At 32.3% G+C, this 24,538-nt stretch overlaps 1 protein-coding gene across 1 annotated transcript; it reads right to left on the bottom strand.

The window, feature by feature from the left end:
* Nucleotides 1-653: 653 nt before the first annotated feature.
* On the bottom strand, nucleotides 654-24,290 carry LOC148619087 (substance-P receptor-like). The gene is made up of 5 exons (XM_088578628.1): nucleotides 23,474-24,290; nucleotides 6,779-7,218; nucleotides 4,121-4,222; nucleotides 2,357-2,465; nucleotides 654-1,682 (listed from the first exon to the last, which is right to left on the bottom strand). The coding sequence occupies exons 1-5, from the start codon at nucleotides 23,835-23,837 to the stop codon at nucleotides 1,564-1,566; spliced, it is 1,134 nt and encodes a 377-aa protein (XP_088434754.1). The 5' UTR covers nucleotides 23,838-24,290; the 3' UTR covers nucleotides 654-1,563.
* Between the last annotated feature and the right edge of the window lie 248 nt (nucleotides 24,291-24,538).

Here is a 24,538-nt window from a genome sequence, read left to right as displayed (position 1 = left end):
ACCTGTTTTGCCTTAAGTTACCTTGCTTGATTTGTTCTTAATTGCTATTTATGTTATGTGCTGTATATTTCTGTCTTATTGTAACTGTTTGTCTTATTTCTATGTCAATGTCTTTTACATGTATGCATGTACTGTATATATGTAGCTATTTATGTACCTTATATCGGTTATAAAAGATTAAAGTTCTATAAATTGTGGTTGAAATCGGCATTTATTTATCGGTTTGATTAGACCGATTTAAGAAAGAGATGAATGCATGGTTGTCTCCGAAATGCATACTTCAATACAAGAAGGATTATCGTTATTATAAAGTATAACATATATACATGTACATGTATGTAGACCAAAACACAATGTCCGGTTGATTTTTCTTCGCCATGAATCTTTTTTTAGCATGTGCAATGTCTGAACTTTATTTGGACTGGTCCTTTTATGACTTATTTGTGGTCTGCGTTACGTTATCTATATGCTATGATTTTTTCATTTTATATTTGTAAGATAGAATGAATTCTTCAAAACATAATGGTTTAAACCAGTGAAATAGTAAAATCCCAATTTGTATTTTTTTATTTGTCCTGTAATAAACATTTTAGGTTCATGACGAATTTGGGGGACCAAATGAGGCCATGCCAATAATAAACAGAACAAAATGTTGAAACAGTTTTATTTGATAAACCACACCTTCATCCCTATCAATGAAAAAAACATGGTATGTATATTGCGTTTCATCAGAAAATATCAACATATGTAGTTATTAGATCAAAAATGAAAACAAAATCTATCGCCAGTTTTACCACGAAACTATTAAGTCTCTTAAGGTAGTAACAATAACAAATTCAAATATGATTGTATTACCATTACAGAATGTTGCCAACCATAAAATCACTTGAAATAACGATTAACGTATATACAATAATATTTGATTCCAAAGCACCATTAACAATGAACATCGAAATAGTCTTCCTGCAAATATACATGTAAGTATATTAAAAAAGCATTTACATTTACATAATTCGCAAACTACATATTAAGAAAAAAGCCTGTAATGATTAATGACAAATTAACAATATAAATGTATTACTCAAAATGTATTGGTTTCTTTATAGATAGATATAAATACAAATGTTAAACCTTGAAAGTGGTTTCTAAATACATTGTAAACTTGTTGTTTTACCTACTGTTGCACAATGTTCATATTCTTAGTTTTTTAGTTTTTGTGTTTTTTTTTGTGAAGTTCGGTTACATATTTACTATAATAGTTTTATACGTTGACAACTGTTTGTTGTTTGTTTCTTGTTGTTATGTCTACTTTATAGTAAATAATTCTTGTCTTACTAGCTCGCTTTAAATATTATCTTCCAAAATGTTGTTAATAGAATAGTCATCAGGCAGTAAACGACACCAAATAAAAGTTCGACTCTCAAGGAAATATGAAGCCATATTCAATGTCATCTAGAATAAAACAATTTTAGTTCATCGATATAACTAGATAAAACGACAACAATTAACAAAACAAATATTTGTCACAAAATGTTGGGTAAAGCTCCGTTAATCATTCATACACTATAATGATGTCGGCATCGTCGCATCGTGTGATCCATACGATTGGCCATAAGAATACCCATTGTGGTAAATATCTTTTTTCTCTTGGCATGAAATACAGATCCAAACTCTCTGAATACCTACAATAATGAAAATAGATGATAAAATAATTTTTTCTTGGGAAGTTAAAAAAAGCATGGAAAATATACATTACAAACGTGTGATCTGAAAGATAATATCTAGCTCTGTCACAAAAAGTTATTTTAATTCTTTTATGAATTAAAAAGGTTGCTTCACATGTATCGCAAACTTCAATGTATGTCTTTTTAGAGTAAATGTGTGTTTTTGTCCTTAACGTTTGGTGAATATTACACACTGAGAAACAATATTGCAGACATAAGAGAAGTAGAGAAAAACTGGTGTTAAACATGTATGCAATACACAGATATCAAAATGTACATAGTATCAATAACGACCAATATCATGTACATAACAAAAATAAACTTATTACTTTTTATCTGGTTAGAAAAATGCTCCTAGTATGCATAGTTGATAGTCTATAAAAATCAAAATTTATATTGTAATCCTCCATTTTTTGCCTTTATCGCAGCTCCTACTATATTATCGTGGGAATTTATAATAGGGTGTGTTTCTAAATACTATATCAGGTATTTAACAATGCTAATCACACAAGATAACAGAATACCCTGTTGACACAACTTCAACATAAAATATTTATGATCATGACACTGTAAATTTTATGTTATGTTCTTTATAGAGTACTGATGAGTTTGATACTGTTTGTAAGCCATACCTCGTCTGAAATTCTCGTTAAACCCAGTGTAAATCAACGGATTTAAGGCACTGTTTGAATACGCCATCAAGTAAGCAGCAAAAGATAAATTATAATACCATTCTCCAAGCTGAAATAAAAATGCCAGATTATATTGCCATTCATAACGCTAAAATAGAAACTAATATTATAGGATGCTGTTAAGCATTACTAATTCACGCATAATTGGTAAGTTGCAGTCACGCCATGAAAAACTCTCCCCTTTTTCTTTGCAAGATAATTGTTTACTAATGCATTATCCTCGTAAAATACATTGTTCGAACGCATGGCTTTCTGTCCGTACATTTATAACAACAGTTGTGAAAACGAACAACCTAACAAACTAAAAAAATCAAAACAAAACAAAACACAAACAAAAAAAAAAACAAACAAAAAACAAAAAACAAAAACAAAACAAATAGATACATATATAATTATTTAAATATACAACGTCTAATAATGTGACGACTCTATTCGCTACACTGCTCCATCGGATCAGGGAAGATAATGTAAGGATAGAAGGATCTGAAAAATTCCAAACAATGTTCGAATTGGCAAATTTGCTTTGCAAATTTTTTGTCGTTCCCCCCGCGGAACTCGAACTCGTACCGCTGTGACTTCTATGGCAACACCGCCTGCACTAAGTCCAGCGCCTTAGACCACTCGGCCAGCTTGACTATATATAATCTAGGTCTGTAACTTAGCTAGGCTATATATTAATACATAGCCTAGCTGGCCGAGTGGTATAGGGCGCTGGATTTAGTGCAGGCGGTGTTGTCAAGTTACAGCCATAGATTAATATATAGCCTAGTGCAGGCGGTGTTGCCAAGTTACAGCGGTACGAGTCGAGTCCCGCGGAGGGAACGACCATAAATTTGCTTTGCAAATGTGACAGTTCTAACATCGTTTGGAATTTTTTCCGACCTTTCTATAAGTTTACATTATCTTCCCTGTATCAATTTGATCCGATGGAGCAGTGGTCAAGCTGCGTTAATATTTATAAATTAAATTCTAAAACAACATCTTTCTGTTTAATATGCGCTATTTTATTAACACTTGACTTTTTCTCTTCTCTCGTAGCATTTCACACATTAACATTACAGAATGGCAGTTTCTGTTGTTAGACCTTGTACACATATTATATGAAACATATGTACTTGATGGCAATATACATACATCTAAGAGATGTTTACAATAAATGAGTGCCATTATCAAATAATCCTTAGAGAAAATGCAAACGATCAAACACTAATATATGTATATAAATTACTTTTTGGTTGGAATGACATATGTTTGTTTTAACTAGTGTCAGGTATGCAGGTCACCTTGCTTAGTAGGATATATAGGCTCAAACATACTATAACACTTAGTTATCTAAGATGTCTATTAAATTTTGTGTATTGTTTTAATGTTTTCGGGTACATTGCTAATGTACAGACACATTGTATTAAAATGGTATTCTGTGTACGACATAGTTATTTGACATAACTTGTTTTGATTTATAATCTTAATCGAAATATGGAAATATTTAAAATGGATATCTACATTAATGAATTAATGGGTTGTTCTCGATTGAACATATCTGCAATCATATCGATAGTATAATGCAACTCAAATGGTGGCATGGAATATAAGAAGTATAGGGTTACACCCATGTTGAAACGAAGTAACACATCACTTGAACTATACTCTTTAAAGGGATGTAAGATGTACTCTGGTTACTACTACCATCAGATTATATTTTACCTGAACTCTGTTAGAACGAAGTTCACTGTACAGTAATATGACCTGGAATGGTAACCAGCATACTGCAAACACTATCAAAATGGCTACCAACATAACTATGACCTATCAAAAGACAGAAACTATATTGGATACCTCTGTAAACCAATAAATACTCAATCTCACGAAACGGTTTATTTTTGGTAAAGACATTTATTATCGATTTTATAAAAAAAATGGATAGGTAGACAGCTAATAATTCGAAATGAACATTATTACAATTACGATGGACAGATATGTGTAAGCTTTAACATCCAAACAAGCTGAATATATCATTATACAACTATATCTGTTAAATTATTTTTACAATGGACGCAATAATTTTTCATTTACGGCACAAACAAAAATGTTTTTTGTCAAATCGGCACAAAATTATTAGGTCTTGGTTTTACATTTAAAGCCAGTAGTACGGACATTTCAGACTCTTGTAAATACTCATGTATAAAAGTTCACAAAATATATTTTTATGTCGTCAAAACCTTGTCTTGTCCTATAAATTACAAGAATGTTCGTATTTATTTTATTTTCCAATATTACAAATAAATATTGAAACTATAGGAAGTCAAATCAGTGGTCATTTAAAAATAAAAGTTGTAGTTCATACATTTAAATTTCAAAATTAAAAGTCAAAGGCAAATCGAGGTCTGTGTACTTTGAGTAGGACCTTCCTTTCAACAATAATTACATATATGTATGTATGTACGAATGGGTTAAATGTTCACAAAGGCCCAGTAGAGGATAAGATGTTTCGGATACGACGTTCGACGTTTTCATTTCCAGTAATTCATGCATGAAATTAGGCGTGTATCAAGCTTGGGAGCTACAAACCACTAAAATCATTTGAATATCGGATAGACCTGCAGTCGGTACGTTTTCATTACTTAACATTTATAAATCACATGGTTTTTGTTTTTATTCATATACAAATAGCTAGTACTTTACTCTGGTCAATCCTACTAAAACTATGGATATATTAATTGAATATTTTGCATTAGGAGTTATCGGAAACTTTTTTTTTTATTTCTCGATAAATGTTTTAGTTAAATGCATAATGAGTTCGTATGATATTAAAAACGTGTTAGCCAATTTGTTTTTAGAAGAATTTTTACATAAAAATTATTTTAAAGGTTTTTTTCATAATCCTTTAGAAATCAAATGGACTATAATATCAAGCATAAATAATTGGAAATGGACAGAAGGACTAAGCATAAGAGCTCGTACTAAGAGAGACACAATGATTCGTAAATCGAGATGTGGAACGTGATGCTTTTCAACGTTCAACATTTCAACGAAACTGGAGGACTACTGGTCTTAATGAATTCGAAGACTTCCACATATGACTTGTTTGTTTTAAAATGATTGTTACACGTTTAAACATATTAAAGGGTTAAATTTACAAACGTACATTTTCTTGCCATATTATATTTTTTGGATGTCAATACATTTATTTCTGCAAAGTTTCGAAAGTGAGATGTTTTTCAATTTATAAATGATTTTATATTCTATGCATTGTACTTTTTAATTGCCGAAATGTACACAAACGAGATCTAAGAAATGTAATAACTCAATTACTCATTTACTTTTGTTACTTTGTATGTATGATTTTAGTTACTTTATGTTTTTTGTTGTGTATGTCTGTTTTCCGTGTCTGGTCTTTGTCCCTGGATTACCTTCTTTTGATTTCCGCTATAACCGTGGTTCTTTTGATTACTCTCTAACAGTTCCTGTAATTTATGTATCATTCTTGTGTCGTTCATTACCATTCATGAGATTAACAAGTTACCATATAAAGATTAAAGTAAATTTAACATATATCAAAACACTTCTACAATATAAAAAGCAATTATGATTATTGTAATTAAGCCACTTCATTCAACTTTCTATTGATTCTGATGGTATACCTTTATTTGAAAGGTTATTAAACCCGACCTGATATATTAAGGGTAATTTGCTTGATTGTATGTTAAGCATCCATTAACGGCTATTCGAAACCAACCGTGTTTAGCCATATACTCCCATACCTTAAGTGAAGAATATACTTTTTTAAAAACCTTCAAAAAAGTCATCAAATAGAAGCTAATTTCTTAGACAACTATAAAGCTGATTACACTATTGTTCACCACGTTCTAAAACGTTTGCTTTAGTACTTTATTGCACAAAATAGAGCAATGCGTGATGAAATAAGATTAATTAACATGAGAAACCAGTCGTATTCCAACACGTCTTTATAACTTAATATTCAATTTGACATTAAATCTAGAATAGAGTTTTAAAAAATAACACCGTATAGTGTCCATAGTATCAATAAGTGCTAATGCTTTGATGATGAAAATATCCACGTGCTCACATGACGCATGGTTAATTCTTACTATTTTTGCCTGAGCTGCAGGAATATATATATGTACGTTTAAAACTTTCGCATAGAAAAAAAAAGAAACCAACAGATTACCATGACATAAGATCAAAATGACACAATTTTGTTATAAATCTTTTTTTAAATTGAGTAGTAAAAACTAGTAAAATTTGATTACTTTTATTGACCATCACTTATTCAATTTCCCTATACATATCTAATATTAATATCCCTGTAATAATAATATATTGTATAAAGTCAACTGATACCTTTTTTCTTGCTCTCGCTTGAGCTTCGACTCGTCTGTCCATCTTTTCGACAGGTATAGCGCTCATCCATAATTTCATTATTATGCGAGAGTATGCCAATGTCATTACTATCATTGGTATGAAATATAAGATGACGGAAACGGATACATAGTACACACTTCTAGATGGCATTGAATGTGTAGTGACATTGTTTTCAACAGCTGAAGTTACAGGCCATTCGTCGTCACACCAGCGTTCCACGTGATTACTCCATACTCGCACTTTTAATTGTCTGTAGATCAACGTTGGACATGCTATAATTGCTGATGTTATCCATATCAACAACAATGATGTTCGGGCTCTTCTGTCTGTCATATGTGCCTTAAGAGCAAACACAATGCCAAAAAATCTGTCATATGCTATCAAGGTTAACGACAAAACACTTGCAACAACCGACAGAACTGAAAAAAAAATAAAACGAACAATACAAAACCCAAATAATCTACATAACAATGTTCCATTTCCCCTTACCAATCATATTAAATGTCCGACGTATTACTGTTTGTAAATGGTCATTGTTAACTATGTTTTAATTATGTGAACTCTTTCATTTTTGTTAAACCTGTATGTTATAAATTTTACATTTAAACAGTGGTCAATCTTTAAAACTACAGGTGGCGAATATGTTTTGTTGACACTTAAGAAGTGTTTTGACCCGACTAATATGTACATTGTTGAAAATGTAATATGCAATGAAATCTTACTGTCAAAACTTAACCAAATGAAATCTCCTAACATCCATACACTAGGGAGTTACAGAGAATCGACTAATTTAAAAGAATATTGACGTCCAAAGAACTAATGGACTGCACATTTAAATGTGTTATAAAATGAAAAGAGAAATGTTATCCTTTTGTATCATTCTATTAAGATAATTGGATGGAAAGGAGAGGAAGTAGATAAGAATTAAAAGAAACTTAAATCTTTATTTTAGTCGTTTTATTAATCATATATTTCATAAAATCGATGAAATCCATTTAAGTCATTTTTGTAGAGTGAGTTTCATGGAAATGTAAAGGAAAATTAGAAAAGTTAGTCAAATGGGTATACGCTAAACGATCTGAAAGACGAACAATGTATGTTCATACTAATAGTCTTGTGATTTAATTGTTTATACAATAACATCCAATATCATATCATTAGCAACACATATATTTTTTCCTAAGCTACTGGCATTGTTTCACCTGAAATCTGATGTCATTAAGCAGCTATATAACTCGTACTCTATTACATGTTGATTTTTAGACTACATGTGTTTTATCGCTCTGTTCCAATAATAGGGCTTGAGATTGATAGTTTTTTTTTATTAAATAAAATGTTGTGCGCGTCATAAGTTAGTTAATGAAAATCAGACATCACATTTTGGAAATGCATACTATATCTACTAGAACTTACGATGAATCGATTAAATCATATAAACGATGTCACATTACTTTCAAATTAAGTTGAACAAATCAAATATATGCAAATGAAAATTGGGCAGCTGTAGAATTCATACATTATTATTCTTTATCACGAGCGGTCAGTAATGTTTGTTTGGCGCAATGGATCATAAGACCAAATTTATCTCGTTAAATATTTGTATAAGTGAAACATGAAAACTGATTTATTCAACGGTTCAGTTTTCCTTTCCTCGTTTGTCTACCCCGGAATTGACTTTTATGAGCAACTCGGTGGGTGTTTCTAGAAAAGCAGAGGACGCTTACCCTACCGATGCACCTGGTCCATGCTCCCAGTTCTTAGTGGAGTCCGACTTGCTCATTTGCTTTTTTTACTTTGTATGTATGATTTTAGTTACTTTATGTTCTTTGTTGTGTATGTCTGTTTTCCATGTCTGGTCTTTGTCCCTGGATTGCATTCTTTTGATTACCGCTATAACCTTGGTTCCCTTGATTACTCTTGAACTTGATCAATCCAGAAGATAGTGGGAGATGAATGTATGATTTTCTAAAAAGTACAGATCTGAATGCAGAAATGATTGTCATTATGTGAAAATACAGCATATGTAGACTTAAAAAGCATCTTTTTGGTGTATTTCTTTCCACACCATGAATCACTTTACCATTAGCAGGTTCTGAATTTTATGTGGACTGGTACTTAAATGATTAAATACCAGTATAGATATTGAAGTATGTTTGCCTCTATCAAAACTACACTGTCGAACAAAATGACAAATTGACTTCCCTGCAACTGTTATTTAGTACATCTAACAAATACAATTGTTTGAAATTAACGATCATGTGAATGACGTTAAAATTTCTTGCTTGAAATACAATCTGTATATAAATTATTCGCTGCTTGAAGCCGGCAAGAAAGATAAGAACCTTTCCGTGACACACGCGTTATATCTGTACCAGGAGATACATTGCTCATTGGTTATTTGCATATCAATTTAATCCATGTCTGAACATTTGATCGACCCTAAGGACATAACAGAATTCAGTCCTTGTAAAGCTGTAATTTGTATCGTGCTGTTTCATCTGTATGCATTAGAAAATATAGCACGCTAACATGAACTAAAGCTTTGATTCAACAACCGTTTGAGTAAATATAAACTACTGGGTAAAGAATTTTAGAACAACATCACAACTATTTCACAACCATTTCAAAGTAATATGAACGTGTATCATTTGTGAAAAAAATTGTATGTGCACTAAAGTCTCCTTGGAAAAACGTATTAATAAAAATTCAAAATTCAGTGCGCCTGTATTAATCTTTTTGAGTACCGAGTCTAAAATCCATATTAATAAGACGTAAGAATGATTTTTATGCTATTTTAATCTTGCATAAAATACCATGAATTTATTTGTTCTATTTCATTGATTAATTGTTTCAGGATTTAAAATGATATATTATTTGAAACAAGTTCATGTCTTACACATGTAATAATAAATCGAACACATTTCATTTCATTCTAAACTAACAATAATATAGGCAACTTGGACACCTATCTCAGTCAACTATGAATACAAGCTATATATTATTAATTTCGACCGAGCATCTGACGCAGGTAAATGTTAAACAAAGCATCATTATAAAATAAACATCCTTCATCCTTACATAAATCAGTAGTTGCAAAGCCAAGATAAGTGTTTTAATGAAAGCAAAGCAAGTGTTAACTACAAAGGTGTAGTTCCCTCAGTCACCTAATTATCTGTTGTAATAAAAAATACCATAGACTAACTGCTAAATGGAAAAGGTTGTAAAAAACACAATAAAAACAAAATAAATCACATGACTAATGATCGTGTGAGAGGACGTTAACGTTGTAAAGATGCATTGTACCATAATAACTTACTTAAGAGTCAGATACATTAGCTAATAAACGTTTTCTGGTTTTTTAAAATATTTTTCTGTTTGCATCATTTAGTATTGGAAGCTACAGTTTCAGTGTATACTGGGACTCGGGTAAGTATGATAAAATTGTTAATTTGTTATATTTTTGAACTATCTTCCTTTTCAAATACTACCTATGTTACATAGAAATCAAATTAACATGTTATTGAGGTCTGCACGCAACCATCAAAACTGAATTATAGCCTTTCCATGCATCTTTATTCTAGCTTCTTATTTAAACAATAAAAAATAACTTCTGTGATCATGTGAATATCAAAATGGTATATGTTTGAGCGGTGTTTACTCTGGGGACAAAAATATATGCAGCCACTTGTGATACATAAAATCAAACATATCGCTATGGTTATCGTTAAATCATGCACGTTTGTGGAAAGTCGTACGCAGATATTTATTTATGTATTATTATTTTATACATTTAGATCACGAAAAAATGTTTTCTTTAAACATTACAAAAAATACATTTGTTCAGTAGACATATTGTGAGCTTTCAAGGAAAATACCCCCGCTTCAAATGGAGTTGATTAAAATAATTCAAAAAAAAAACATAGGTTTGATTTTTCCCTTCGAAGTTTTCTTCCAAAATTATATCCTCAGGCTTATGACTTCATGATGCCAGATCTTTCTTTAAAATTGTTTTACGGTTGCTTCGGACAACAACTGTATGAATTGAAACACATCTTTATATAATACACAACCTTCCTTAAAAGTTTTATCAAAATCTCTCAATCAGCTTAGGAGTTACGTACGCTAATCATCACATTTGAGTTGAGTGGTAGTTCCGGTTACAAGTAAGTCGACAGATAAACATGCATGCAGTGAGATTCCTATTTACCCCAAACACTTTGTTTGCGAGGGTGCATACAATAAAGTTCTGAACTAGATAGGAATACAGGATCTTCTATAGATGGTTAGTTACAAATACGTTTTCAATTAACTGAAGAATTGCATATTGGCCACAACCATCAAATCCTAAACCTTGAACAGATTCCATTGTAGTATTAGTGCTTTTCCGTGTCATTAAATGAAAATTGTCAACTAAACAATTTACATTAGAGTGAGTGATAATCAATCATCAGAATAAAGTCCCTTTTATTATGAATAGGAAATTGCTGTAATGTAGGCGGGCTAGAAGTTATCTTGCCAACATTATTGTTAACCTGGGCCTGTGTTTTTAAAACTATCTCAAAATCGTCTCCAGAATTATCAAATGTCAAATTCTTGAAGTATCGTTGGGATATCGCCCCATGCAGGTCCGGATGTTAAAAGAATAGGCCTGCAGCAGCGCTAAACCCCAACAAACAAACAAAAAAATCGTTGGGTTATCTAAGGAAATGTCTAATAGTCGACTCAATGTTACCTTAGACCGTTTTGGCAAAAAAAGAGGTTTTCCTCTTTATTGTAACAATCAATGATTTTTATTTCAAACTATGAAATTACTGTTGAATAGTGAAACAGTTGCTGGAGTATATAGATGCAACTATTTCACTGTACCTGTGTATAATATTGTTTTTGGGGGTCTGTTGCATCCTGTCCATTGGTGTTAAGGTTTCACCGTCGTTTATTGAAGACCCATGGTTGGTCCTTAGTTGACAATTTTCATCCTGGTGGAGTTGTTTTCTCTTATTCGCCATATCCACTCACCTTATATTATCTTTTAAACTATGCTTTCGTTTTGTATTGTCCTTTGAATGATGCAGATTACGTTTTAAAATTAACGGTACACACATAAAGTACTAGAAATAAATAGCTAAACAAACATTAGTAATAAAGAATATAAAAGTGAAGATAACAAAAAGAAATACAGCAAAATCTAAAACCTTACAATGTATTTTGTCAATTTAAATAAAAACAGATATTACCATCGCACATTTGAAGTAGGAATCACTGAACAGTCTGTATTCTCGATAAAAAATTAACTTCATTCAGATATAATCCCATTAAATACCCATACAGTTCGATCACATCGTAGATATCGAAATTCATCTTTTGATTTAAATCTTTCCTTATTTTTCTATTGCTGTTAATGAGAGATTACTCCTTGAAACTCATGTACAGCACTGAAACTTTCAATATTAATATGATTTGTATTTCATAATCATAAAACTGTTATTTAAAAAAGAGATTATAAAATTTACATGTTAACGTGTTCCCTTAAGATATGATTTTTTCAATTGATATAAATATGCAGTCTTTTCTTTTCAAGCCACTTAAGCCACCACTCGTGAAGCTTTACGTATGTATCTGGCATTGAAATAACAGAAATATGATTGAATTATTCTTATACATGTACAAAGGAGTTAATAAACACCTGGTACAAAAAAATCATCGTCATGGATGGACATTATCATTGAGGTCAATGTATTAGCACATTAGCGTATCATTTACCTGAAAGTAGCACTGTTATTTTTTTAACTTTTAAGGGGAAAAACCTCATGAAGGAATCATCATACAGCTTGAACTCTTGCTATTTAATTAAACTATTAGGATTTAGTTCAATATGCTACGGCTCACAAACAACACCCAGAAAATACGTCTTTTTTTTAATTTTCACGTGCAATCAAGCCAATGGTGTCGTTGATAACATAGACCCTGTGACGACTTTTGTTAGCCTGGAAATTAGGATCATTTCCACAATAAAAGTGTCTTTCTTTAACAGTTTTAATGTTGTAAACTAAAAACCAAACATTTGTTTAAAAAACGACCACATAAGTTTTATTATTTCTCTTTGGAGTGTTCTAATAAAAATTTCATTCCCTCACACACATGCCTTTTTGATACCACATCTTTCTATAAAATTTCTACCTTTCAAGGGCAACAACTCAATTAAAGTGTCGTCATTAAACGTGGCCGCTGTAAGGACCTATATAGGCATTGTCATAAAAATTTCAAAGTAAAGAGTTTCTTTCTTTTAATGTTTTCAAACGAAATACAACAAAATTTGTCTTTTTTTATCTTTTATGGGCAAAAAGTCCTATATTGAGTCGTCAAACGACCTAAGAACTATACACAACTTTTATGCCTTATCATAAAGATCAATTAAACATTTTTGTCTTTCTAGTACAATTTTTAAAACCACGGTATTCGTCATTTTATGGTATTTTGTGAACCATCACAACCACCATTTAACTTGTTCAAGGACCGATTTCGGTGCATTTGTTAAAATGACTTGTTTTTGTTTGTTATTCTGGGTGACAATTTTGTTACGTATTTCCTTCCATTAATTAGCCTTGATTTACAATATACCTGGTTTTACTGAAAGACGTCATCAGTAAAGTATTAAAAAGCTCCTTGTCAGTCATAATCTTTGATCTGTATATTTGACATAAGATTTTTTTACGGTATTTGTCTTATCATTATCTTTTCTATAGAGATTTTCAAACAACAGTAATCACAAACACAACGGGGTGCTTGTCTGTTCGTTTCAACAACAAGTTAGAAAAACGTCTCTTGGTAAAATCTGACAATCAAAATCCGTAGTTTGAATTTTCATTGACAGATTTATTTTTTTAATGACGTTTGGTCTTCAATTTTTCGTTTCAAATTATTTTTGTATGCCAGTAGTGACATCTTTATGTTCTTGTTGCATGTTCTAATTTTGTGATTACTATTGTTAGAAAGTCTAATTAGACCACGAGTAAAGATCGACGAATAAACTTGACTTGTCAACACCTCGTCCATTGCTATGTAATCTTTTCAGTTATTTAAATTTTCATCAAGATATTTTCATACAATCTTATGATTCTAACTCTTCACGATATATACTCAGTTTAAATTAGCACTTATACAGACATATCATTAGTATATAATGGGTCACGGCATCCATCATTTACATTTTGAACAATTAAATAACTCAATCCACTATCTAAAAAGATGAAAACTGTAAGTTAGTGAAATATTAAGGAAAATGTTAAACTAATCGTTACAAATTAAGAACGACTGTTATCGATAAGTATATTCCCATGTATTGCGAAATCCTATTCAGTAAATAGATAAGGAATGGTTGGAATGACAGTATGAAAGCACGCTATTACTTGCAATTAACACTGAGAGGAAGTTAGACATACCGACCATCTGTTCATCATTTTATACATAGTTTGATGTTTTAAGCACTAACACGGGATTCAACTCCTACCCCAGTGCAATAAGCAGAAAAATATCTTCATTATAATCATAACGTTGTAGGCGCACCTGCTATACATGTAGCTGTGAAATTTAGCGGCTGATGATTTGCTGCTAGTATGACGTAAACAGAAAATTCACATGTGAATGCATAATAAAAATCGTTTTCAAATCATCTTGTCTTCTTGGATTAAACCTTTACAGCAATTTATACATGTAGTAAATGTTTGTTCAAAAACTTGTGTCTCCCGTCCCAAAGTTCACAAGGGATTACTTCCACAACATTCAGTGGATCAAAATTCCTAATATTGTACATAACTTCATAAAATTATCAATTCCTAACTATCTACAAATTTTCATCCAATATGGCATAGTATTTTTGGGGAAAATTGCGCTTACAAAAGCGTGACTGACAGACTGACGGGCATATATACGGACAAGAAAAAAAAACTATATATCTCCCCACCGAAGTAGGAGCAGACGATTATTCATTCTTACTTTCATTATTTGATTAAAAATTTGTAACCGTGATTTAAAAAAACAACATAATATTTAATCAAAAGTTAAGGATTACACATGACAAAACTCATGTGTCTGTTAGGTTTGATTAGCAAACGAATTTTAAGTGGATCGATCAATAAAATCAATAAAACACATTAACGAACTTCTTTCTCTTAAGAAGTAACCTATTCTACTTAAGTAGATTATACTGTACTTTTATAAAGAATTGTTGGCCTGGTCTACGTTTCCTGATTTAGCACAGGATACATGAGTATTTTCTATACTAATACATTATTCTGTCAATTATCACTACAATGATATTATAAAATGAATGCAATCTCTCTTGGTCGTCTTAATTTTGCATACAACAATACTCGCCTTACTACAAATTAGCTGTGCATGTTATTTTAACAGGGAAAAAACATTGAAAGAACCATTCATATACATAAATGTGTGTCATAATTTGAAGTCATAATTAAGTTTACCAATTATTATTACATGTATAAAGAAGTATATAGTAATTAAGAGCTGGTTTCGGCCAAAAAAGTGACAAAAAGTAGAATTATTGAAAATTTTAACCAAAATTCAAAATGTTTTCCTTAAGGTATCAATTTTATGGATGGAAGCTCATTTTGAACTGTAAAGAAATTATCATCTCGGTATATTCAAGTAAAGATAATTTAATAAAACAAAACCAGCACATATGCATTGCGTTTTTTTTCTGATTTGTATTGCAATCACACTTAAAACGTATAGCAGTTGAAATTAGTACTGTTTCATATATATAGAATAAAAAGGAAGTAGTCATTTTAAACTAGAGGTTTACCAGCTTTATATTTGCTTAACTGAACTTTCAATCAGAAGATTTGACAAATGAATTCGTCAATTACTATTTTACTTTATCTTCATATGTACCATTTCCAACGAACTGAATTATCGATTGGGCGCTATATTTCATTAGTTTATCTTTCAAGAGTATATGAAGACATAGAAATCGACAAAATATCAATCAAAAGATTGTCATAACGATAGAACATAACTATCTTGTATTTATTGAACATCGATACATCATATTTTGTAATTTGTCACAATTTCTGTACTGATAGTACTATACCTAATAAATGATATGTCTTTCTTCTACTCGTAACCTACTTAATGTTATCGAGAAATTTAGAATGAGTAAGAGGATTACTCAGTAATGCTTATTTGTATTAGGTTCACATGTACCTGTCATCTGATTTTAGCACTGAACTGGAGACGCGTTTGCTTTGATACATTAAAAACAAATATCGTAGTATGTTGGTCAATTATTTGCCCCCCCTTAAAGATAACAAATTCAATGGTCGCACTACAGACAACACAGGGAAATAGAATGTACTGGGATAGACATTTGTTAAACGTGGAATTTGCTGATTAAATGAACCATGGGCAACATCTTCTCAAATGTAGTGCAAATAATGGTGTGTTATTCTTGTTGGAATATTTTCCATTCCAGCGCTATCCGCCTCACTGTCCAAAGTCTAGCACGGTTAGGCGGCAAGGCTTGTGGTGCTGATAGTCCGCTAATATACTATTATTGTTCACTTTAATAACACAATCAAACGGTAGCAAACTGTTGATTGCAAAATGTGGTTTCTTATATAATAACACAATACAGATAGGGGAGAGGGCTTGGGCCAACTTTCCCGGCATTTTTGTTCATTTAAACGCACCAACAAGTAAATGATATAATCATGCATTTAAATACGTCACAATTCCAAGATACATTTGGTTACACCTGGAAAATTGGTGTAGGAACACGAACTTTTAAAAATGTAAACTTTTCTGTGATATACTAAGACTAATCATTCATAGAAAGTTAGAAATGACATCTTAATGATGACATTTTTACAAAACATTCAAAACATAAAAATATTCCCGGGTCAGAGTCGAACTAAAAACCTTCACATTTAAACTACTGCAGTGTACGACTGTCAGGGGTCAGAGTCGAACTAAAAACCTTCACATTTAAACTACTGCAGTGTACGACTGTCAGGGGTCAGAGTCGAACTAAAAACCTTCACATTTAAACTACTGCAGTGTACGACTGTCAGTATAGTTGAGCTATAGACACTATATAATAATCATTGTCGATATAAACTACATAACATTTAGTGTTCCAGTTATTTTTTATATTTTTAGCGAAAAAGTTACTTTTTCACTTAAAAGCACATTACCAACCATGTCCGAATAGAAATTCTTTTTCTTTAACCACACTACGCAAAAAATCATATACTGTGAGGTTGTAGATGCCTTTTATTGGAATTTCAATCAAAATTCGGGACATTTCGACACTTTTTGAAATTGGCCCTACTTATGGTCAGAATTCTGGGGAAAATGGCCCCTTCAAATCTATCAAATCTTATAGTCCGTTCATTCATCGCTCATTGGATTCTTAATTTTGTGGTTAAAGAAAGCAACAATCGATACACAGTTAAAAATAATGAAACAGTTATAACAGGATATGGTAAGCTCACGTCGAGATTCATTCGAGTTTTGTGACGTTGAAATGAGTTGTATCCTCCCAGTGTACCTTTTGGCAGAGTTGAATCGAGAAGTGTACAGAGCCAAGGGTAGTATAGACGACTGGTACAATTATGTGAAGAAAACACTACAAAGATTAATTCACTCGATCAAAACACGTGTTTGCCATTTCCAAATGATTCAGCAATATATTTCAGTTAACCAAACCTAAAACAATCAACACCAAAATAGCTCAAACTTGATTGTAAACTACTATTAGAAGGGTAAACACTAACTACAGACTTCGGCAGGTTGAAGATGATGGTAGATAAAACTTTTGAGTTGACAAGTTTATATAATATGATCCAAAACATTATTAACTTATAAGTAGTTTCGCACATTACAAAATCCCGGTTAGCTTGGCAAGCTTTACATGACGTATATGTTGAGACATAGAAATTATAAGCAAAGTCCTATGAGATGCAATAAAAAAAGAACAGATATAGTGAAATGCCACAAATGCAATGGTGGTAATCATATAATCTTTATATTACTGAGATAACCAAAAGATCTTCAACAATTGTAAACACACCTTTAAGTAGCTCTGAAAAACTACGACAATCGTAAAGACGATACGAAATTCATCGTATTTATCTAGAGTTTTGAATTTAGTCTCCTTTGATGTTGTTTTGAGTGTAAATTAAAATTAGAGGCAGATGAAAAATAACAAATCATTTGATTGTTACCGATTGATTGATTATTGGGGTTTAACGCCCGAGCAGCAATATTTCAGCTATAATCTGGCGATGAACATGAAATGATGATGAAATGAAAAATGGGATGGGACACAAGGATAATAGACAAATTATGATTGCCACTAGAAAAGGGAAGGGTGGGTAGAGTCGGGCAATTAGCCTCCTGTGGCGGAGCGCAAAGGTTCCTACTCCTATCGAATACCACAGCAGGGTTCTTTAACGTGCGAAGAACGTGGCATCTTTCACAACACGGTGCACCACCCAACATGTAACACGCCAGGGATACCCCATTTCACCACCTAGGGCACACAACCCAGTTGCTCTGTGGACAGAACGCACTAGCCCTCGGCTAAGGTTCTGAGCACTTTTTAGTCGCCTTTTACGACAAGCGTAGCGCTGCTGTGGGCCTATTCTTTTGGCACCCGGACCCGCACGAGGCATTTAAAGGACAGGACCAAACCATTATAAATATTTGAAACCATCAATGATACTGATAAAATGACGACACATAATGTCACACATTGCCAGGTACATTCTTGGAAAAAAATAATTGAAGAAATTACTAATGGGTAAAGGAAAAAGACATCACAAATACCTTGTTTTTTTTTAAGTTGCTTGTGGGTTTTTAGAATGTCAACAAATGAATTGTTGTAGAAATCACTTGTAGCCCCGTGCAGGTCCGGGTGTTAAAAGCTAAGCTTGTCGTAAAAGGCGACTAAATAGTGCTCAGAAACCTAGCCAGGGGCTAGGCGCTCTGCCCACAGAGCTACTGGGATGTGTGCCCCAGGTGGTGGAATGGTGTTTCCCTGGTGTGTTACATGTTGGGGTTGTCAGGCTGTAATACGGAAAACCTGACCGCCAACCATAATGGTGCACCGTGTTGGGAAAGATGTCACGTACCTCGCACGTTACAGAACCCTGCTGTGGTATTTGATAGGAGTAGGAACCTATGCGCTCCGCCACAGGAGGCTAAATTACCCGACCTTACCCATCCCTCCCTTTTTCTAGTGGCAATCAAAATTTTTCGACCCTATTATCCTTGTCTCCCATCCCTTTTTTTCATTTCATCATCCATTTCATGTTCAGCGTCTGAATATAGCTGAAATATTGCTGGTCGGACGTTAAACCCCAACAATCAATCAATTGTATGTTCATTATTTCCATCTTGATGCGTCTTTCCACAAAGTTCAAGACTTATTTTGAAACTGTTCGGTAATTTTGACTTGACCCGTCACTTGTATTTAATTTCATATAAATTGTTTTCAGATCCTTTTATTTTTACTTTTTTACTGATATTGACCGGTGGCAATTTTATGTTGCCCGTTTGTGTTGAAATACATCGAAAATAATAAACCTTCATGAAAGCGGGTAGTATAGTGCAATATTTAAAACCGGATTCAACCCACCATTCCCATCCAAGTCAGAACCATTGCGGTGATTTCCAACCTCCATATGTTTTTAACCTAAGTTATACGGACTTTCCTTTTGTTTTTGTTTGAATTTTATCAGTTGGTTCATTTAATTATTACCCTTCATAAAAGCTATGTTAATTTGTAAGTAAATTAAATACATGTATTGTATGTTTAGTAACATTGGTGGTTATAATGGCTAAAAGTGGAAAAGTCATGAGTATACAAGGGATGTACTTCTGTCTAGTATATTAAATTATAATGAAAAATTTAGAGGTACTGATCTTAAGCAAGCCTTGAAAGTTTGTGTTCACATTCATAAGAATGAGAACTGATACAAGTGCTTGGTGGTATATTTAAGTAATTCGGAATATCGGCACAAATATAGCGAATCATCAGCCAGGGACGATTCACATAGATAAAAAAAAATTAAAAATGGCCTAAATTTAAACTTATGAAGCAAAGACGATCTACTTACACAATGTAGTGAATTATCACAACTCTAAGGGAGGCAAGACGTCACACGAAAACAAAACTGATTAAAGCATCAGCAATATAAACGCCCACAAAATAAAATAAAAAAGAAAGCGGGAGTGTCATCAATTGCTCAGTTGAGTTATAACACTATGATCCTAACGTAAAACACTTTTGACGTGATATTTTTTTTCACGTAATTCGTGGAAAATCATCTAAATCTGTATATATATCATAATCACACTATAGAAAACGCATGGTCTATTATTCATGAAACGCACATGAATATAGTAACACAACTCATCCATTATTCAAAGATATATGATCTGTGATTTATCATATCGTAAGACAGTATTTACTCGGTTGTACGAAATATTATACGTCAATACCTGTAGAAATGCCATTACTGTAAAGGAATCGAGTACCTCGGAACTATATGAACAAACAAAAATGAATAAAACTAATAATTATCGATAAAAATCTTTTTTTACTGTTTGATAGAAATAAATATAACACTTGTTTTAGGCTAACAGTTTTTTTCTATATTGTTGAAAACTGGTATTGTCATTGAAGCCTTAAACGGTATTTAACATTCACTATCATTATGAGATTTATTGAAATGGAACAAGAAATTTAATGCGGGAATTGAGGGACAAATGTTTAACAGGGAGTAAGGTATAAAATAATCAGATTTCGTTGAAGCGAAGTAAGAGAAATTTTAATATATACATGTAATTATTGGAAGTATCTGTTTAAAAATTATGTTGCAGCATGAATTTGAAGAGATAGGTTCTAAAAGTTTACTATTAATATGTTTGTGGATTATTATTATTCTTCTTAAACGCAAATCAATTAAGACTTTGGTAATATTTTCACCACTTACATTAAATGAACGTTTGAAAATCTTTCCCAGGCAGGGCATTAAGTCTATTGTTTCACCGCATTATTGCCATGGGTAACATGACGAAAAATAAATCGCTTTAAGATTTCAGAGATACTTCAAATCGCAAATACTTTATAGTATACACACACAAACACACACATAAACACTCAGTTTATTTAAGGCATTGGCGAAGGTCATTTGTTGACTGAAAATTTTGCTCATTATATATTTTATTATAGTGTATTAACTTCTTTATCGGTATCGTTGTACAATATATATACAACGTCTCAGAAATTCCTAACAATGTTAGAACTGTCAAATTTGCAAAGCAATATTTTGGTCGTTCCCTCCGCGGGACTCGAGCTGGTACCGCTGTGACATCTGTGGCAACACCGCCTGCACAAAGTCCAGTGCCCGAGACCACTCGGCCAGCTAGTCTATATAAAATATAGTCTTCGCTAGCCAGGTCATTTCTCCTCGTAGGATTAATGTAGGACTGTAACTTAGCACACGATGTATGGTAGTACTTTGTGCAGGCGGTGTTGCCACAGATGTCACAGCGGTACGAGTTCGAGTCCCGCAGATCGAAAGAATAAAAATTTGCTTTGCAAATTTGACAGTTCTAACATTGTTAGGAATTTTTCAGTACATTCTGTACTTACCTTATCTTCCCTGTATCAATTTGATCCGATGGAGCAGTGTAGTGAATAAGGTCGTCACATTCTGAGACGTTGTAGAATATTGAGTTGTTGTGACATATATCGTTAATTTGATCCTCAATCCTACATAATAACACCTAAATAAACTGCCCCGTACAACAATACATCGTGTACTAAATTACAGCCTAGATTAATCATACGAGGAGGAATGACCTGGCCAGCGAAAGCTATGTATTTATATAGCCTAGCTGGCCGAATGGTCTAGGGCGCTGGACTTAGTACCGGCGGTGTTGCCACAGATGTCACAGCGGTATGAGTTCCAGTCACGCGGAGGGAACGACCAGAAATTTGCATTGCAAATTTGAGAGTTCTAACATCGGTGGGAATTTTTCAGACCCTTACATATTATAAATATATATGTGTATCAAAATGAAAATAAAAGGGTAATAGCTATTCGTTTTGTATTAAAATGCCTCTAAAACTAGTATGAGTATAGACAATAAAGTTTGCGTTAAAAAAACATTTCGGGTATTATCGAATGTTAAATATGTTTATTTTGCTGTTAGTTTTTTAAAGCAGAAATCAAGGGAACCAGGAATTCGAATTGTCATCAAAAAGTGTGTAATTCAGGGATAACAACTACATAAAGAAAATAGACACATACGAAAAGGACCTAAAAAACACGCACGTAGGAATTAAAGTTAATGAATAACCCAGATTCAATTTAAAAAAAGAACCAAAAACAAAACAAAACAAAAACTGGGAGTTTCGACAAAGGGCACCGTTAAGGTTCACGCCCTCCGCTTTTCTTGAAACGATCTCGAAAAGTTCCTATTAATATGTCACTTACAGGGTAAACGAAAAATGAAAAGGAAAACTAGACACGGTGAACAAATCGGTTTCTGTTGTGCAGAAAGATATACCATAACGATCCTCAGGTCAAACATAGTGACGACCAAAAGCGTTATCGATTCTGAATCATGTCGAAAATTATCGTTCCCATTTGCGAAAACATTTTGTCACATGACTTAAGTCATGACAGTATACGCTGGTTAGATAAAATATATTAATTGAAAATATAAAATCTTCACAATGGAAATATTTGATCATTCCTCTCCTTTGATGTCTTTCTAAACCAGAACAAAAATGATGGGTAAATTTTCCAATTTCATCACAGCAGAGATACATAAAAGCGGAAAGAAGACTAGCGTTTATTAATTTTAAGGCAACGATGAATACAGTGTACCAGCGTCATGGTCGTGAAAGACAAATTGATACTTCATTTTACTTATATAGAATTTAATATTTACAAATTAGTCTCTAAAGAAAATAATATAACCTTTTTAGAATTTCTACTATAAAGGATTCACTTTACCGAAAAAGATGACACGATATTAAAAGATAATATAATACAGACGATCTATCACTCTTTTTCATTAAATGTTTGAAATGGTTTTGAAGCATCAAATGCAACATTATATTACCTAGAAGATTTCTAACTTTTTTTCATTGGAATTTAATGTAGCTCCCATATCGAGAATTAGTTGTAAATCGTTGCTACTGTACTCCTGTGCACTCTGACAAGCAGCTCTGAAGACAAATTCTCTCGTCTATTTAAAAGTTCATACTTCAAAAGGATGATATGCATTTATCATAAAGACTTACGTTCTAGTCAACAAAATGCAATGTTGCACTTAATGTCAGTCCTTTAATAATTAATTAGGGAAACTAATCATCCTTAAGAGAAATAATTTGCCCATCACATTTTCAAAGATCTGAGATCTGTAGATAATGATAACGGATATATATAAATTGTCCTATATTCCGTAAAAGAAGTTCAAAAGGACAATAATATTTATATAAATGTGTCTGTAGAAAATAAATTATCTTTAAGGTATTTTACATCTTTTTTAACTCAATTTTAAGGTAAATGTATACATGTAGTGGAACTTGGTTGGCGTATTGTTTGAAGTAGAATATATATATATAATTCAAACCTTGTGTAAAAGTGTTAATCTTGCAGAAAAAAGCTCCTAGAACCCAACCTTCCGTCACGTCATCAACCAAAGTTACCCACATACAGCAGAATGTAACCAACAAATCGGCCACAGCCAAATTCACAATATAATAGTTTGTTGTTGTTCTCATGGAACGGTTCCTTAAAACTACTATGATAATTAAAAAGTTTCCAACTAATGAAAAGAAAATAATGATTACGAAGAACCAAGACTTTAAAACTATTTCCCACTCTGCCACTTGTTTGATCTGTCCAAAATATGGAATGTTACTATAGTCAGCATCGGTACTAATGTTATAAGTCACTTCTTCACTTACATTCACAACTATTCCAGATATATCCATTAGGGATAATATGTAAAGAATTGTCAGAATACACACAAATAATCAAATAGATATTCACTACGAACCTATTATTCAAAATTTGCTAAAACTTATTTTGTTTTTCATCAGATCTGTTACAATACCATTGCTGATTATTAAAACTCGTCAATATTTTAGACAATACACAATTAAATTTCAAAGAATACACGTGCACGATCACACAGTTTGCCAATACAAACTTCTCATATTTTTATCCGTAGAAGCAGGAATCTGCACATGTCATTGAAGGGAATATGTTCAAAGATACGATGGCAAATAAATAAAATCCGATTGATTGCTAATAACTTGTGATTCCTCGTGATAGGTTATCCTATGGTCGCAGTTATATCTTCCTTTCATCAGTCAGCTGATACTGATTGGCGTAAAAACGTCACTCAGAAAATTACTGCTAACTTATTGGTTACAACCTTTCGATAACGTGTACTAGACTAAAGCAAGCATTTTTCATTAACTCAGATGTATGTAAATATTTTCTTATGTTTTTTTAATGTTTATGCTTGTTTGAATTCCTCTTTAATATTTACCAGATTTTGACCCGAAGAAATGCATTTTATGAATATTCTCATCATATTAACCTATTTTATATCTTTATGTAATCACTCACATTAAACTTGTACTTAAGCAATAATATACGATTGAATACTTTGTTTACCAGATGAGAA

This window comes from Perna viridis, chromosome 4 (genome assembly GCF_037379345.1).
Source record: "Perna viridis isolate PV_CMFRI_1.1 ecotype Kerala chromosome 4, ASM3737934v1, whole genome shotgun sequence".
In the NCBI taxonomy this organism is placed as follows: domain Eukaryota; kingdom Metazoa; phylum Mollusca; class Bivalvia; order Mytilida; family Mytilidae; genus Perna; species Perna viridis.
Note: the sequence above shows the minus strand (reverse complement) of the source record. Positions and strands in the feature narration are given on the sequence as shown.

Excerpts from the sequence above, each read along its gene's own strand:
- LOC148619087 (XM_088578628.1), bottom strand. The coding sequence starts at position 23,837 with ATGGATATATCTGGAATAGTTGTGAATGTAAGTGAAGAAGTGACTTAT. Across the intron at positions 7,219-23,473 it reads GATTAACACTTTTACACAAG|TTCTGTCGGTTGTTGCAAGT; the intron begins GTTTGAATTATA and ends TTTTTTTTTCAG. Across the intron at positions 2,466-4,120 it reads TTCGTTCTAACAGAGTTCAG|CTTGGAGAATGGTATTATAA; the intron begins GTAAAATATAAT and ends TTTTTATTTCAG.